The sequence below is a fragment of the Cherax quadricarinatus genome, chromosome 17, assembly GCF_038502225.1.
Source record: "Cherax quadricarinatus isolate ZL_2023a chromosome 17, ASM3850222v1, whole genome shotgun sequence".
Lineage (NCBI taxonomy): Eukaryota > Metazoa > Arthropoda > Malacostraca > Decapoda > Parastacidae > Cherax > Cherax quadricarinatus.
This window is the reverse complement of record NC_091308.1, coordinates 21,684,207-21,700,072: the sequence shown is the minus strand read 5'-3', so window position 1 is coordinate 21,700,072 and position 15,866 is coordinate 21,684,207. Positions and strand designations below refer to the sequence as shown.

General features: G+C 40.0%; 1 protein-coding gene across 12 annotated transcripts in view; it reads left to right on the top strand.

The window, feature by feature from the left end:
* The window catches only part of msn (serine/threonine-protein kinase msn), a 777,533-nt gene that overhangs the window by 503,025 nt on the left and 258,642 nt on the right, over positions 1 to 15,866 (top strand). For all 12 annotated transcript variants that reach the window (XM_070085848.1, XM_070085846.1, XM_070085843.1 and 9 more), the window contains one exon: positions 6,020 to 6,192. In XM_070085848.1, the coding sequence (XP_069941949.1) occupies positions 6,020 to 6,192 (173 nt within the window). The remainder of the gene's footprint in view (positions 1 to 6,019; positions 6,193 to 15,866) is intronic.

Genomic DNA, 15,866 nt, shown 5'->3' with positions numbered 1-15,866 from the left:
TTTCTTGTTCCTCCTGTCCTCTTCAGTACTTTGGAGAAACTGGCCTTTCTCTTTCTGACAGACTCAGGGAGCACAAAAGTAGTGTTAGGCTTGTTGACACCAGCAATGCTCTTTTCTGTCATGTCAGAGATCACAGTCATCCTATTGACTGGTCTTCTGCCAAAACTGTCTACCCTACTTCTGACTTTCACAGCTGGCATCTGGTTGAATTCTCCCTTATACACAACTTTCCTTGTATGAATTTTAGTCCTGGCTTTGTCTCTCTAGATGTCTTCCTTTCCCGTTACATTGTAAAATGATCCAAAGTTCAAAACACCCGTGACATAACCTGATTCTTTTTCCCCTTCTCCTTCTTCCCCTTTCTCCTTTCCTCTTTCTCCCTTGGGTGTTTGGTCCATTATTATTATTATTATTTTTTCTTCCCTCTATGTTCTTGTTCCTACCTTTTGTGGGCCCCTAGCTTCCTTGCAGTGTTCCTCTCTTAGAGTTTAACTGACTCCATTACTATTACTACTACCACCTCTACCACTACCTCTCTTCTTCCTTTCCTACTACAGTGGAACCTCAAATATCGAACTGCTCCCAACTCAACCAATTATGTAAGTGTATTTTTGTAAGTGGTTTTATAAGTGTATTTTTGAGGGTCTGAAATGAACTTATCTAACTTACGTTATTCCTGATGGGAATAAATTCGTTCGGTAACGGCACTTGAACAGCCGTCTGGAACGAAGAAATTTCAATATTTGAGGTTCCGCTGTACCTCTCTTGTTCCATCCCTGTCTGACTTTGTAAACGGTCCAAGTTGGACCTATGTGCGGGTTATTTGTGTGTTACACTCCTCTTGTTTCCAGCCCCTTTTGCTTGCGTCAAGAGAGCTGTCAACGATAAACCTCGAACTCTCCCTCCAATCTGTGTCCTCTTGACTCTGACCTTGTTCAGTGTTTTTGTGTTATTTGTCCCTCTCTGCCTTATTTCTGTTGTCTTCCTAAAATTCATAAACCTGATCTCTCTCTGTGTCCCATTATATCCTCCAGAGGTTGTCACTTATTCTCTTGACTCTAGGCTGTGTGTTACACTCCTCTCGTTTCCAGCTCCTTTTGCTTGCGTCAAGAGAGCTGTCAACGATAAACCTCGAACTCTCCCTCCAATCTGTGTCCTCTTGACTCTGACCTTGTTCAGTGTTTTTGTGTTATTTGTCCTTCTCTGCCTTATTTCTGTTGTCTTCCTAAAATTCATAAACGTGATCTCTCTCTGTGTCCCATTATAACCTCCAGAGGTTGTCACTTATTCTCTTGACTCTAGGCTGGCCAAAACTCTTAATCTTTTTCTTGGCACTTCTTCTCCTGCTCACCTCCGTCACACTCAGGATTTCATCGGACATATTCGCCTTCTCTAGATGTTTAAGATACTTAGTTTTGATGTTGTGTCCCTCTTTATGATCTTAATTTTCTCAGAGAGAAGGCCAGTGAAGAGTTATTTCATCTACCTGTACCTACTGATGTCTTTCTTGATCTTATTCACTTTTGTGTGGACTCTTAACTCCTTTTCCTTTCAAGGTAAATTTTATTCTCAAATCTTTGGTGTTGTTACGGGCTTTCCTCTATCCCCTGTTCTTTCTAACCTTTATATGGAATACTTCGAAACTGTTGTTCTTCCCTACTATTGGTGTGCTCCCTTCCCTCTGGCTCTGTTATGTAGAGGACATCTTGATTGAACTTTGTATAGAAAGGGGTTTAGTTATAGGTAATACATATTTTAAGAAAAAGAGGATAAATAAGTATACAAGATATGATGTGGGGGTGAAATGACAGTAGTTTGTTGGATTATGTATTGGTAGATAAAAGAATGTTGAGTAGACTTCAGGATGTACATGTTTATAGAGGGGCCACAGATATATCAGATCACTTTCTAGTTGTAGCTACACTGAGAGTAAAAGGTAGATGGGATACAAGGAGAATAGAAGCATCAGGGAAGAGAGAGGTGAAGGTTTATAAACTAAAAGAGGACGCAGTTAGGGTAAGATATAAACAGCTATTGGAGGATAGATGGGCTAATGAGAGCATAGGAAATGGGGTCGAAGAGGTATGGGGTAGGTTTAAAAATGTAGTGTTAGAGTGTTCAGCAGAAGTTTGTGGTTACAGGAAAGTGGGTGCAGGAGGGAAGAGGAGCGATTGGTGGAATGATGTGGTGTAAGAGAGTAGTAAGGGAGAAAAAGTTAGCATATGAGAAGTTTTTACAAAGTAGAAGTGATGCAAGGAGGGAAGAGTATATTGAGAAAAAGAGAGAGGTTAAGAGAGTGGTGAAGCAATGTAAAAAGAGAGCAAATGAGAGAGTGGGTGAGATGTTATCAACAAATTTTGTTGAAAATAAGAAAAAGTTTTGAAGTGAGATTAACAAGTTAAGGAAGCCTAGAGAACAAATGGATTTGTCAATTAAAAATAGGAGAGGAGAGTTATTAAATGGAGAGTTAGAGGTATTGGGAAGATGGAGGGAATATTTTGAGGAATTGTTAAATGTTGATGAAGATAGGGAAGCTGTGATTTCGTGTATAGGGCAAGGAGGAATAACATCTTGTAGGAGTGAGGAAGAGCCAGTTGTGAGTGTGGGGGAAGTTCGTGAGGCAGTAGGTAGAATGAAAGGGGGTAAGGCAGCTGGGATTGATGGAATAAAGATAGAAATGTTAAAAGCAGGTGGGGATATAGTTTTGGAGTGGTTGGTGCAATTATTTAATAAATGTATGGAAGAGGGTAAGGTACCTAGGGATTGGCAGAGAGCGTGCATAGTTCCTTTGTATAAAGGCAAAGGGGACAAAAGAGAGTGCAAAAATTATAGGGGGATAAGTCTGTTGAGTATACCTGGTAAAGTGTATGGTAGAGTTATTATTGAAAAAATTAAGAGTAAGACGGAGAATAGGATAGTAGATGAACAAGGAGGCTTTAGGAAAGGGAGGGGGTGTGTGGACCAGGTGTTTACAGTGAAACGTATAAGTGAACAGTATTTAGATAAGGCTAAAGAGGTCTTTGTGGCATTTATGGATTTGGAAAAGGCGTATGACAGGGTGGATAGGGGGGGCAGTGTGGCAGATGTTGCAGGTGTATGGTGTAGGAGGTAGGTTACTGAAAGCAGTGAAGAGTTTTTACGAGGATAGTGAGGCTCAAGTTAGAGCATGTAGGAAAGAGGGAAATTATTTCCCAGTAAAAGTAGGCCTTAGACAAGGATGTGTGATGTCACCATGGTTGTTTAATATATTTATAGATGGGGTTGTAAGAGAAGTAAATGTGAGGGTCTTGGCAAGAGGCGTGGAGTTAAAAGATAAAGAATCACACATAGTGGGAGTTGTCACAGTTGCTCTTTGCTGATGACACTGTGCTCTTGGGAGATTCTGAAGAGAAGTTGCAGAGATTGGTGGATGAATTTGGTAGGGTGTGCAAAAGAAGAAAATTGAAAGTGAATACAGGAAAGAATAAGTTTATGAGGATAACAAAAAGATTAGGTGATGAAAGATTGGATATCAGATTGGAGGGAGAGAGTATGGAGGAGGTGAATGTATTCAGATATTTGGGAGTGGACATGTCAGCGGATGGGTCTATGAAAGATGAGGTGAATCATAGAATTGATGAGGGGAAAAGGGTGAGTGGTGCATTTAGGAGTCTGTGGAGACAAAGAACTTTGTCCTTGGAGGCAAAGAGGGGAATGTATGAGAGTATAGTTTTACCAACGCTCTTATATGGGTGTGAAGCATGGGTGATGAATGTTGCAGCGAGGAGAAGGCTGGAGGCAGTGGAGATGTCATGTCTGAGGGCAATGTGTGGTGTGAATATAATGCAGAGAATTCGTAGTTTGGAAGTTAGGAGGAGGTGCGGGATTACCAAAACTGTTGTCCAAAGGGCTGAGGAAGGGTTGTTGAGGTGGTTCGGACATGTAGAGAGAATGGAGCGAAACAGAGTGACTTCAAGAGTGTATCAGTCTGTAGTGGAAGGAAGGCGGGGTAGGGGTTGGCCTAGGAAAGGTTGGAGGGAGGGGGTAAAGGAGGTTTTGTGTGCGAGGGGCTTGGACTTCCAGCAGGCATGCGTGAGCGTGTTTGATAGGAGTGAATGGAGACAAATGGTTTTTAATACTTGACGTGCTGTTGGAGCGTGAGCAAAGTAACATTTATGAAGGGGTTCAGGGAAACCGGCAGGCCGGACTTGAGTCCTGGAGATGGGAAGTACAGTGCCTGCACTCTGAAGGAGGGGTGTTAATGTTGCAGTTTAAAAACTGTAGTGTAAAGCACCCTTCCGGCAAGATGGAGTAATGATGGTGAAAGTTTTTCTGTTTTGGGCCACCCTGCCTTGGTGGGAATCGGCCAGTGTGATAATAAAAAAAAAAAAATAATCTTTGCTCTTTGGTCCCGTAACTCTAGTCTCTTCCAATTCTTTTCTTGATGCCCTTAATATTCTTACTCCTTCCATCAAGTTTAACCCTTTCACTGTTGAGACCCATACTCACAAACTTGCTCTTAGTGTTGAAGAATTTAACAAAAAAAAAAAATTCTTATGAAATGATAGAGAATCTTTTCCTGATTGTAATAACACCAAAAGTAAGAAATTTGATGGAAAATTTATGGAATTACACTCTCACAAAGTTAGTGGTCTCGGCAAGATTAATGCATCGGCGATTTTGCCCAGTTTGAGCCCTGTTTTCAGCCAATTCTGTTGTTCCAGTCGACCAAACTCACAGCTATTTCACTAGAAATCCTTTTGTTCTATCGATTGAGTACAAGAAACCGCCCATTTACCGATTTCAACTACCCAATAAAGTGATCAGAAATTGGTAATTTTGCCAATTTCATATACAATTCAAGGTAGGCCAGTTACAAAATAGCATCCAGAATTAACAATGCAAACATTCCTAGCACTAAAATAACATTTCTCTCTGTTCGTTAGTCACGTCTCCAGGCCTCTCTTATTTTACACTTTGAATTTTTATTCACACAAAAAATAAAAGATGTACTGTTATGCAGACTTCTGCATTATTGTAGAAATGGCATAAATAATATCATCACATATGTGAAAACATATTAGACCCCCCAATTGACGTGTATTGGATGTGTGATATGATTTGTTTACTCTTAAACATCGGCAAATATCATACATTTCTGCTACTTTTGAGCTCAATTTCATGGTACTTTTATTCTGTGAACCATTCAAAATCATCCCTAGTTTTGTAGTATATCTTCCATTCTATCAATTGAGACCAAGAAAATTGGAATACAACCATAAATACCATATGAAAATACACCGCAGAGTCACTGTTTTAAACAAAAAAACACAGTCAGAGTTTTTCTTCTCATGCGCTGCATGCTGCTGGATTTTTTATACTATGCACACTAACGACTCAGACCCATTCTCTCATATGTAGGCCTACCAGCTTTCTCCTGCAAGATTGGAAGCAGGTAAAATTTTGGTGTACTATTTTGGGACCGACACTGGCTCGCAAACCGTAATATTATGGGACCGACAGTGGAAAGGTTAAAGCTGCATGAAAATCTAACTCTTGCTCCCTTTCCTTGATGTACATGTCCACCGCTCAGCTACAGGCTTTTCGTTTTCTGTTTATTGCAAGCCTATGCACAATGGTATGTACACTCTTTACTTTTCTTACCATGCTCCCTCTATTTAGAAGAGTGTTCTCATATAGAAGAGTGTTCTCATTTCTGTCTTTCTACATGCTCTCCACATTTGTGACCCTCAGTTCCTTGAATCAGAAATTTCCACACTTCATAATTTGTTCTTTTATGTTGGTTACCCTTCCAATTTCATAAACTGCCTATCTTACTTGCTAAACAGACTTTCTTTTCTCCCTGTGAAATCTCCTGTTCTCTGCTTTTCCTGTATTTCCAGTCTTTCTAATCTCAACATACAAAAAAATTATAAAGATTACTTGCTTTTGATAATGCAGGCACAGAATCCCTACCAAAGAAATATGTATGTATCATAAATGACATTTGAGGTAATAATAATGTTCATTTTTATTGCAGGTATCACAGCCTTAGAAATGGCAGAATCGCAACCTCCATTGTGTGATATGCACCCCATGCGTGCACTGTTCCTAATTCCTCGTAACCCTCCTCCCCGTTTCAAGAATGGTAAAAAGTGGAGTAAGAAATTTCACTCTTTTATCGACAGTGTATTGGTCAAAGATTATCATCAGGTAAAGTACTTCTGTATATTCTCTCTATAACCTTTCTTTTGATCGTATCCTTTATCCATTTTGAATGTTCACTTTGAATCTTTATTTTTAATACTTAGAATAATTTTTATTTGTTAAGAGTACACAAATATTACTATGTTGAGTTTACAGTTTATTACACTGAAGATTAAATAAAAAAAACAGTGATGTGTACTAAACAAGGAGTAACCTGTTGGTAGATCGTATATGCCAGTAAATACAGTGGACCCTCGACTTACGAAGGCCTCATCTTATGATAAAATCAGCTCACAAAGCTTTTCAGCATAAAATTTTTACCCTGACCTACGATGAAAAACTCTACTTACATCATTTGTCCCATACACGTCCACGCGTCCGTCTGGCCTGAGCGCGCCTCAGCTGGCCTGCCCTCAGTTAGTGTGCCAATGTTTACAGGCCAATGCGGTTGATTCCATGCATACATTCGGTACATCTTGTATTATTCCAGTATTTTTAGTGCTTGTAACTGCTAAATAAGCCACCATGGGCCTAAAGAAAGCTTCTAGTGCTATCCCTGTGGTAAAAAGGGTGAAAATTATTACAGAAATGAAGGAGATAATAAGTATGAAAGTGGAGTTCGTGCCTCTGAGCTGGCCAAGTTGTACAACAAACCCCAATCAACCATCGCTAGTATCCTGGCCAACAAAAGGGCAATCGAGGAAGCTGTTGTTGTGAAAGGTGCAAGTATCTTTTCGAAACACAGATCGCAAGTACTCGAAGATGTTGAGAGACTGTTATTGGTGTGGATAAACGAAAAACAGATATCGGGAGATAGCATCTCTCAAGCGATCATATGTGAAAAGGCAAGGCAGTTGCATGACGATTTAATTAAAAAAATGCCTGCAACTAGTGGTGGTGTGAGTGAATTTAAGGCCAGTAAAGGTTGGTTTGAGAGATTTAAGAATCGTAGTGGCATACATAGTGTGATAAGGCATGGTGAGGCTGCCAGTTCAGACCAAAAAGCGGCTGAAAAATATGTTTAGGAATTCAAGGGGCACATAGAGGCTGAAGGATTGAAACCCCAACAAGTGTTTAATTGTGACGAAACAGGCCTCTTTTGGAAGAAAATGCCAAACAGGACCTACATTACACAGGAGGAAAAAGCACTGCTAGGACACAAGCCTATGAAAGACAGGCTAACCTTAATGTTGTATAGTAATGCTAGTGAGGATTGCAGAGTGAAGCCTCTATTCATGTATCACTCTGAAACTCCAAGTGTGTTCAAGAAAAACAATGTTGTCAAGGCTAATTTGTGTGTGATGTGGAGGGCAAACAGTAAGGCATGGGTTACTAGGGACTTTTTCTATGACTGGTTTTACCATGTGTTTGGCCCCACTGTGAAAAATTATCTCCTGGAAAATAAATTGGAACTTAAGTGCCTCCTGGTATTAGACAATGCTCCTGGTCATCCTCATGACTTGGCAGAGCAAATTTTGCGGGAGTTGAGCTTCATAAAAGTGAAGTTTTTTGCCTCCTTATACCACTCCTCTCCTCCAGCCCATGGACCAGCAGGTCATTTCAGATTTCAAGAAACTGTACACCAAAGGAATGTTTCAAAAGTGCTTTGAAGTGACCTCAGACACTTGATTGACCCTTAGAGAGTTTTGGAAAGATCACTTTAGTATCCTCAGTTGCATGAACCTTATAGGTAAGGCTTAGGAGGGAGTGACTAAGAGGACCTTGAACTCTGCTTGGAGGAAACTGTGGCCAGAATGTGTAGAAGAGAGGGATTTTGAAGGGTTTGGGGCTAACCCTCAGGAGGCTATGCCAGTAGTGGAAGCTGTTGCGCCATTAGGAAGTCCTTGGGGTTGGAGGTTTGTGGTGAGGATGTGGAAGTGTTGGTGCAGAACAATGAGGAAGAACTAACCACTGCAGACCTGCAGAGCTTCAGGTGCAACAGCAACAGATCACATCTCAGGAATGTTCTTCAGAGCAGGATGAAGAGATGGAGGAAGATGACTTCGTCAAGGATTAGGGAAATGTGTTCAGTGTTTACAAAGGTGCAAGCATTTATCGATGAATTTTATCCTGTCACAGAAGTTGCAAGCCACATTGGCAGCATGTACAATGACACTCTTGTCCCCCATTTTAGGGAAATCTTAAGGGGCACGTGAGAAACAGAGCTCTCTGAACAGATATTTTGTGCAACTGGGGTCCAGTGACACTCAAGCTGGTCCTAGTGGCATTAAAAAACCAAGAAGAGAGGTAACCCCACCAAAGAACTTGGTACCTGAAGTCTTTATGGAAGGGGATTCCCCTTCCAAACAAGAGAAAACCTGAATCTCCCCTGCTGCTGGCACATCACTCATCAACAACTCCACAATAAAGGTAAGTGACATTTAATTATTGTTTATTTTGCATGTCCCATTCGTTTTGGTGTAGGGAAATGTATATTTCATGTAAAAAAATTTTTTTGTTTCAGACTTTGAGGTGTCAGGAACTGATTAATTCTAATTCCATTTTTCTTATGGGGAAAATTAATTCGACCAATGGCAAATTCGACTAACGGCAAGCTCTCTGGAATGGATTAATGCCGTTGGTTGAGGGTCCACTGTATACAACATTTAACCCTTTCAGGGTTGGTCCTGTAGTATTGCGGCTTGAGAGCCAGTGTCGGTCCCATAATACTACACCAAAATTCTAGCACTTTCAAATCTAGTGGGAGAAAGCTGGTAGACCTGCATGTGAGAGAATGGGTCTACGTGGTCAGTGTATGCAGTATGAAAAAAATCAGGGCACTCGCATTGCATTGTGGGAGTGGTAATTCAGTGTGCCTTGGTCACCAAGCCAAACAGTAATGAATACCTCACTCCAGCAAATTGGGACTCTTCCCTTCCCAGTTGATAGTTCTAACACAGATTGAAGTGTCAGTGAAGAGGAATCTAATGGTTTTGAGGAGTTTGCGACAAAGTAATGCCCAAGATAGCAGAAATAGTGCTGAAAACCCAGACGATTATCAATCTTCCACCAAAAAGGTCAGACAATGTGGCTTATTTGCATGTGGGTGGTGGGGAATGCTTCATGGGTAGTGGGGAAGGGAGTGTCTGTAGTGGGGAAGCCAGCATGGGTTTGTGTAAACAACATAGCAGCATATGTGTAGATTTACCTAGGATAACCCAAAAAAGTCAGAGAAAGTGACATACAGTGGACCCCTGGTTATCGTAATTAATCCGTTCCAGAGCTTGAACTTGAACTTACGACCAGAGCTTTGGTAAGAAGGGTAAGGAAGAAGGATGGGTAAGGATAGAAATATGGAAGTGACTAAAGCCGAATTTGATGATATCCGAATTCATTTTCCCCGTAAGAAATAATGTAAATCCAATTAATCTGTTCCAGACACCCAAAAATATTATAAAATAAGTTTTTTACTTGAAATATTCACTTACCCACACAGAAAACAATGAGACATGAAGAATAAAACAGTAATAACATGACTCTTACCTTTATTTAAGATTCTTCTTAGTGTATGGAAGATGGGAGGAGGGGAGAGGATGGAGGAGTTACTATTGTTTGGAAGGGGAATCCTCTTCCATAAAAGACTTCAGGTACCAAGCCCTTTTCCGGGGTTACTTCCCTTCTTTGTTTTTTAATGCTGCTAGGACCAACTTGAGAGTCACTGCATACCTGTGGCACTAAATATCTGTCCAAAGAGCTCTGTTTCTGGCATCTCTTTAAAATTTCCCTAAAATGGGACAAGACATTGTCATTATACATGTTGCCGACTCGGCTTGCATGAGTTTTATCAGAGTGATGTTCCTCCACAAATCTTGCCATCCTACTCCACATTGCACAAATCTCTATTACTACTACCCTCTTCCACCATCACTGCCACCCTCTACCACCATCACTACCACCCTCTACCACCATCACTGCCACCCTCTACCACTACCACCACCACTTCTGTATTTTTCTACAATCTTTTTCTTTATATCGTGTTTGTCACCTTTACCAAAGGGCTGGGACTAGCTTTCTTTGGGCCCATGGTGGCTTATTTGGCAGTTGCAAGCACTAAAATGAATGGAATATTACACACTATATCGTATGAACCTGTGGGATCATGCTCACTCGCTGATAAACAATGGCACACTGACTGTGGCCACGATGGGGCTGCTCATACGCATTTGGAACAGTCAACTGTTATCAAGGTAAATGACAATCACTGAGCCAGTATTTTGATGAAAAAATGTTACGATTACCGAATATTACAAAATCCTACTACTACGATACCTGGGGGTCCACTGTATTTGCATGTGGGTGGTGGGGAAAGCAGGGTGGTTGTTGGGAAGATGGTGTGTTGGTTGTGTAATGTGTCATTGTGGCACCAGCCACGTTGCTGACTCAGCATATCCACAACAGCAACAATCCACACACAACAAGCTTCCACTAGCTGTAGCAGTTCTAGGAATGTGTCCAGTGGTTTTATGTGTGTATACAGTGGAACCCTGGATTTCGGCTGTATAATCTGTTCCAGAAGGTTGGCGTAGATCTGAAAAGACCGAATACTGAAGTAATATTTCCCATAAGAATTAATGTAAATACAGTCCATACAAAGAAGAATGGTGAAGAACAGGAGGAGTTTGAGGTAATCAATCCCTCAGCTTTGAGTCTATGTGATCAGTCCATCAGTCTTGAAAAGAATACAGCATATATGTGAAAAAGTAGGCATGACCTACTTCCACATATGGATTTGTCAAATGTGATACCACCTACGACTGCTGCACCTCTCCTGCCTACAGTATGTAAGTCACTTCTTCGCACATATGCTGCATTTTTTCAAGATTGATGGACTGATCACATCGAATCAAAGCTGAGGGATTGATTACCTCAAACTCCTGTTCTTCACCCTTCTTCTTTGTATGGACTGATGAAGCCACTGTGTGGTGAAATGTTTCCTTATTAAAGATACCCAAATGTTTCATGTGTCTAATTTATCAACTTGTCGGTTCTCTGAACCATTCGTCTACAATGTAAATACAATTAATCCACTCCAGACACCCAGAAATATTAACAAAAAATACATTTTTTAAAGAGTAACTATAGCTTTACATACAGAAAACAATGGGAAATAAATTTAATGATAAATTAACATTACATACCTGTATTGAAGACTCATGTTGGTGTATTGTAGAAGGCGAGGAGGGGAGAGGGAGTTTAGATTAGATTAGATTAGATTTTTTTATTTTGACAAATACATAGTTGTACAGAGGAATATAATAGTTGGGTGTACATGCCAAAAGCCCCTCTTTATGCTGAGCATTTCGGGCAAACTTAAAGATTAACTTAAGAATAGCAAGGCAATAATACATAGTTCATATGGTCATTAGATGAGTTAGTGAGTACAGGAGAATTTAATATTATATCAGGTAGATGGGAAAAGAGGAAGGTGGCAACAACAAGTAAGAGGGAGGTGAAAGTGTATAAACTAAGGGAGGAGGAAGTTCGGGTGAGATACAAGCGACTACTGGCAGAAAGGTGGGCTAGTGCAAAGATGAGTAGTGGGGGGGTTGAAGAGGGTTGGAATAGTTTTAAAAATGCAGTATTAGAATGTGGGGCAGAAGTTTGTGGTTATAGGAGGGTGGGGGCAGGAGGAAAGAGGAGCGATTGGTGGAATGATGAAGTAAAGGGTGTGATAAAAGAGAAAAAGGTAGCTTATGAGAGGTTTTTACAAAGCAGAAGTGTTATAAGAAGAGCAGAGTATATGGAGAGTAAAAGAAAGGTAAAGAGAGTGGTGAGAGAGTGCAAAAGGAGAACAGATGATAGAGTGGGAGAGGCACTGTCAAGAAATTTTAATGAAAATAAGAAAAAATTTTGGAGTGAGTTAAACAAGTTAAGAAAGCCTAGGGAAAGTATGGATTTGTCAGTTAAAAACAGAGTAGGGGAGTTAGTAGATGGGGAGATGGAGGTATTAGGTAGATGGCGAGAATGTTTTGAGGAACTTTTAAATGTTAAGGAAGAAACAGAGGCAGTAATTTCATGCACTGGTCAGGGAGGTATACCATCTTTTAGGAGTGAAGAAGAGCAGAATGTAAGTGTGGAGAAGGTACGTGAGGCATTACGTAAAATGAAAGGGGGTAAAGCAGCTGGAACTGATGGGATCATGACAGAAATGTTAAAAGCAGGGGGCGATATAGTGTTGGAGTGGTTGGTACTTTTGTTTAATAAATGTATGAAAGAGGGGAAGGTACCTAGGGATTGGCGGAGGACATGTATAGTCCCTTTATATAAAGGGAAAGAGGACAAAAGAGACTGTAAAAATTATAGAGGAATAAGCTTACTGAGTATACCAGGAAAAGTGTATGGTAGGGTTATAATTGAAAGAATTAGAGGTAAGACAGAATGTAGGATTGCAGATGAGCAAGGAGGTTTCGGAGTGGGTAGGGGATGTGTAGATCAAGTGTTTACATTGAAGCATATATGTGAACAGTATTTAGATAAAGGTAGGGAAGTTTTTATTGCATTTATGGATTTAGAAAAGGCATATGATAGAGTGGATAGAGGAGCAATGTGGCAGATGTTGCAAGTATATGGAATAGGTGGTAAGTTATTAAATGCTGTAAAGAGTTTTTATGAGGATAGTGAGGCTCAGGTTAGGGTGTGTAGAAGAGAGGGAGACTACTTCCCGGTAAAAGTAGGTCTTAGACAGGGATGTGTAATGTCACCATGGTTGTTTAATATATTTATAGATGGGGTTGTAAAGGAAGTAAATGCTAGGGTGTTCGGGAGAGGGGTGGGATTAAATTTTGGGGAATCAAATTCAAAATGGGAATTGACACAGTTACTTTTTGCTGATGATACTGTGCTTATGGGAGATTCAAAAGAAAAATTGCAAAGGTTAGTGGATGAGTTTGGGAATGTGTGTAAAGGTAGAAAGTTGAAAGTGAACATAGAAAAGAGTAAGGTGATGAGGGTGTCAAATGATTTAGATAAAGAAAAATTGGATATCAAATTGGGGAGGAGGAGTATGGAAGAAGTGAATGTTTTCAGATACTTGGGAGTTGACGTGTCGGCGGATGGATTTATGAAGGATGAGGTTAATCATAGAATTGATGAGGGAAAAAAGGTGAGTGGTGCATTGAGGTATATGTGGAGTCAAAAAACGTTATCTATGGAGGCAAAGAAGGGAATGTATGAAAGTATAGTAGTACCAACACTCTTATATGGGTGTGAAGCTTGGGTGGTAAATGCAGCAGCGAGGAGATGGTTGGAGGCAGTGGAGATGTCCTGTTTAAGGGCAATGTGTGGTGTAAATATTATGCAGAAAATTCGGAGTGTGGAAATTTGGAAAAGGTGTGAGTTAATAAAAGTATTAGTCAGAGGGCAGAAGAGGGGTTGTTGAGGTGGTTTGGTCATTTAGAGAGAATGGATCAAAGTAGAATGACATGGAAAGCATATAAATCTATAAGGGAAGGAAGGAGGGGTAAGGGTTGTCCTTGAAAGAGTTAGAGAGAGGGGGTAAAGGAGGTTTTGTGGGCAAGGGGCTTGGACTTCCAGCAAGCGTGTGTGAGCGTGTTAGATAGGAGTGAATGGAGACGAATGGTACTTGGGACCCGACGATCTTTGATAGGAGTGAATGGAGACGAATGGTACTTGGGACCTGACAATCTGTTGGAGTGTGAGCAGGGTAATATTTAGTGAAGGGATTCAGGGAAACCGGTTATTTTCATATAGTCGGACTTGAGTCCTGGAAATGGGAAGTACAATGCCTGCACTTTAAAGGAGGGGTTTGGGATATTGGCAGTTTGGAGGGATATGTTGTGTATCTTTATATGTGTATGCTTCTAGACTGTTGTATTCTGAGCACCTCTGCAAAAACAGTGATAATGTGCGAGTGTGGTGAAAGTGTTGAATGATGATGAAAGTATTTTCTTTTTGGGGATTTTCTTTCTTTTTTGGGTCACCCTGCTTCAGTGGGAGACGGCCGACTTGTTGAAAAAAAAAAAAAAAAATCAGGTGATGTTACATGGTTTTGATAAGTTTAGTAGAGACTCTTTACACTATTGAATTAGTTAACCCTCTGACTGTTTCGGTCGTATATATACATCTTACAAGCCACCGTTTTTTATGTATATATACTTATAAATTCTAGCGGCTTCAAATCAAGCAGGAGAAAGCTGGTAGGCCCACATGTGAGAGAATGGGTCTGTGTGGTCAGTGTGCACCTTATAAAAAAAAATCCTGCAGCATGCCGTGCAAAATGAGAAAAAAAAACTCCGACCGTTTTTTTTTTTAATTAAAATGCCGAATTTGTGGTCTATTTTCGTATAATATTTATGGTTGTATTCTCGTTTTCTTAGTCTCATTTGATAGAATGGAAAACATATTATAGAAATAGATGTGATTTTGATTGGTTTTACTATGAAAAGAACCTTGAAATGGAGCTCAAAGTAGGGGAAATGTTTGATTTTTGCCGGTGTTCAAAAGTAAACAAATGATGCCATTTTCCAATAAATGTCCAAGTAGCCATTCTAATATGCAGTCATGAATGGGTTGGCATTATTTATACAATTATTACAATATTGCAGTAGTTTTCATAACAGTAAATCTTCTATTTTTTGTTTGAATAAAAATTCAAAATAGGAAGCAAGAGTAATATCAGAGGGGCCTGAAGACATAACTGATGAACAATTAAAATGTTATTTTAGAGTCAGGAATATCTGCATTGTTCATTCTGGACCCTATTTTGAAATTGTCACATTTTTTAATTTTCGTGAAATTGGCCAAATTGTAAATTTCTGACCATGATATTGGGTAGTTAAAATCGGTAAATGGGCAGTTTCTTGTACTATATCAATAGAAAAAATGGAGTTCTAAAGAAATAGCTATGAGTTTGGTCGACTGAAACAAGGGAATTTGCCGAAAATAGGACTCAAAATGGGAAAAATAGCCGATTCGTAAATATTGCCGAGGTCGCTAACTTTGTGAGAGCATAATTCCGTCAATTTTCCACCAAATTTCGTTCTTTTGGTGTCATTACAATCGGGAAAAGATTCTCATTTTATAAGTTTTTTTTTTTTTTTTTTGACTCCAGGAGACGCCTCAGGATTTGGGGCTGCGACAGTCAAGGGGTTGAGGAGGAGGTTGAGAAGAGGGTTTACATTAAAGTGTTCTGTTTATATAGTAGGCACAATAATAAGTGTGGATGTTTTGTATATTTAGTAAGTTAAGACTCTTGAAAAGTGGTGGAGTATGTTGTCTAATGCAGACGTTAGTAATCAATTGCACTGCAGCTTTTTGCTGGGTTATTAAAGGCTTAAGGTGATTTGCTGTGGTTGAGCCCCATGCACAAATACCAAAGGTGAGGTAAGGGTAAATGAGAGAGTGGTACACAGCTAGAAGAGCTGATTGGGGTACATAGTACCATATCTTTGAAAGGATGCCTACTGTTTTGGAGACTTTCTTGGAAATTTGCTGTATGTGTGTCTGAAATTTGAGACTGCAGTCCAGGTGGAGACCTAGAAATTTGCCCTCTGCCTGTCTCGAGATAGGTGAACCATTTATCAATATGTTTAGCTGTACATTTGAAGCTCTGTTTCCGAAAGCATGAAGAAGGTTTTGTCAGTATTGAGAGTAAGTTTGTTGGTAATCATCCAAGTAGATATTTTTAGCAGTTCAGCATTTACTGTGTCTGTTAGTATGGT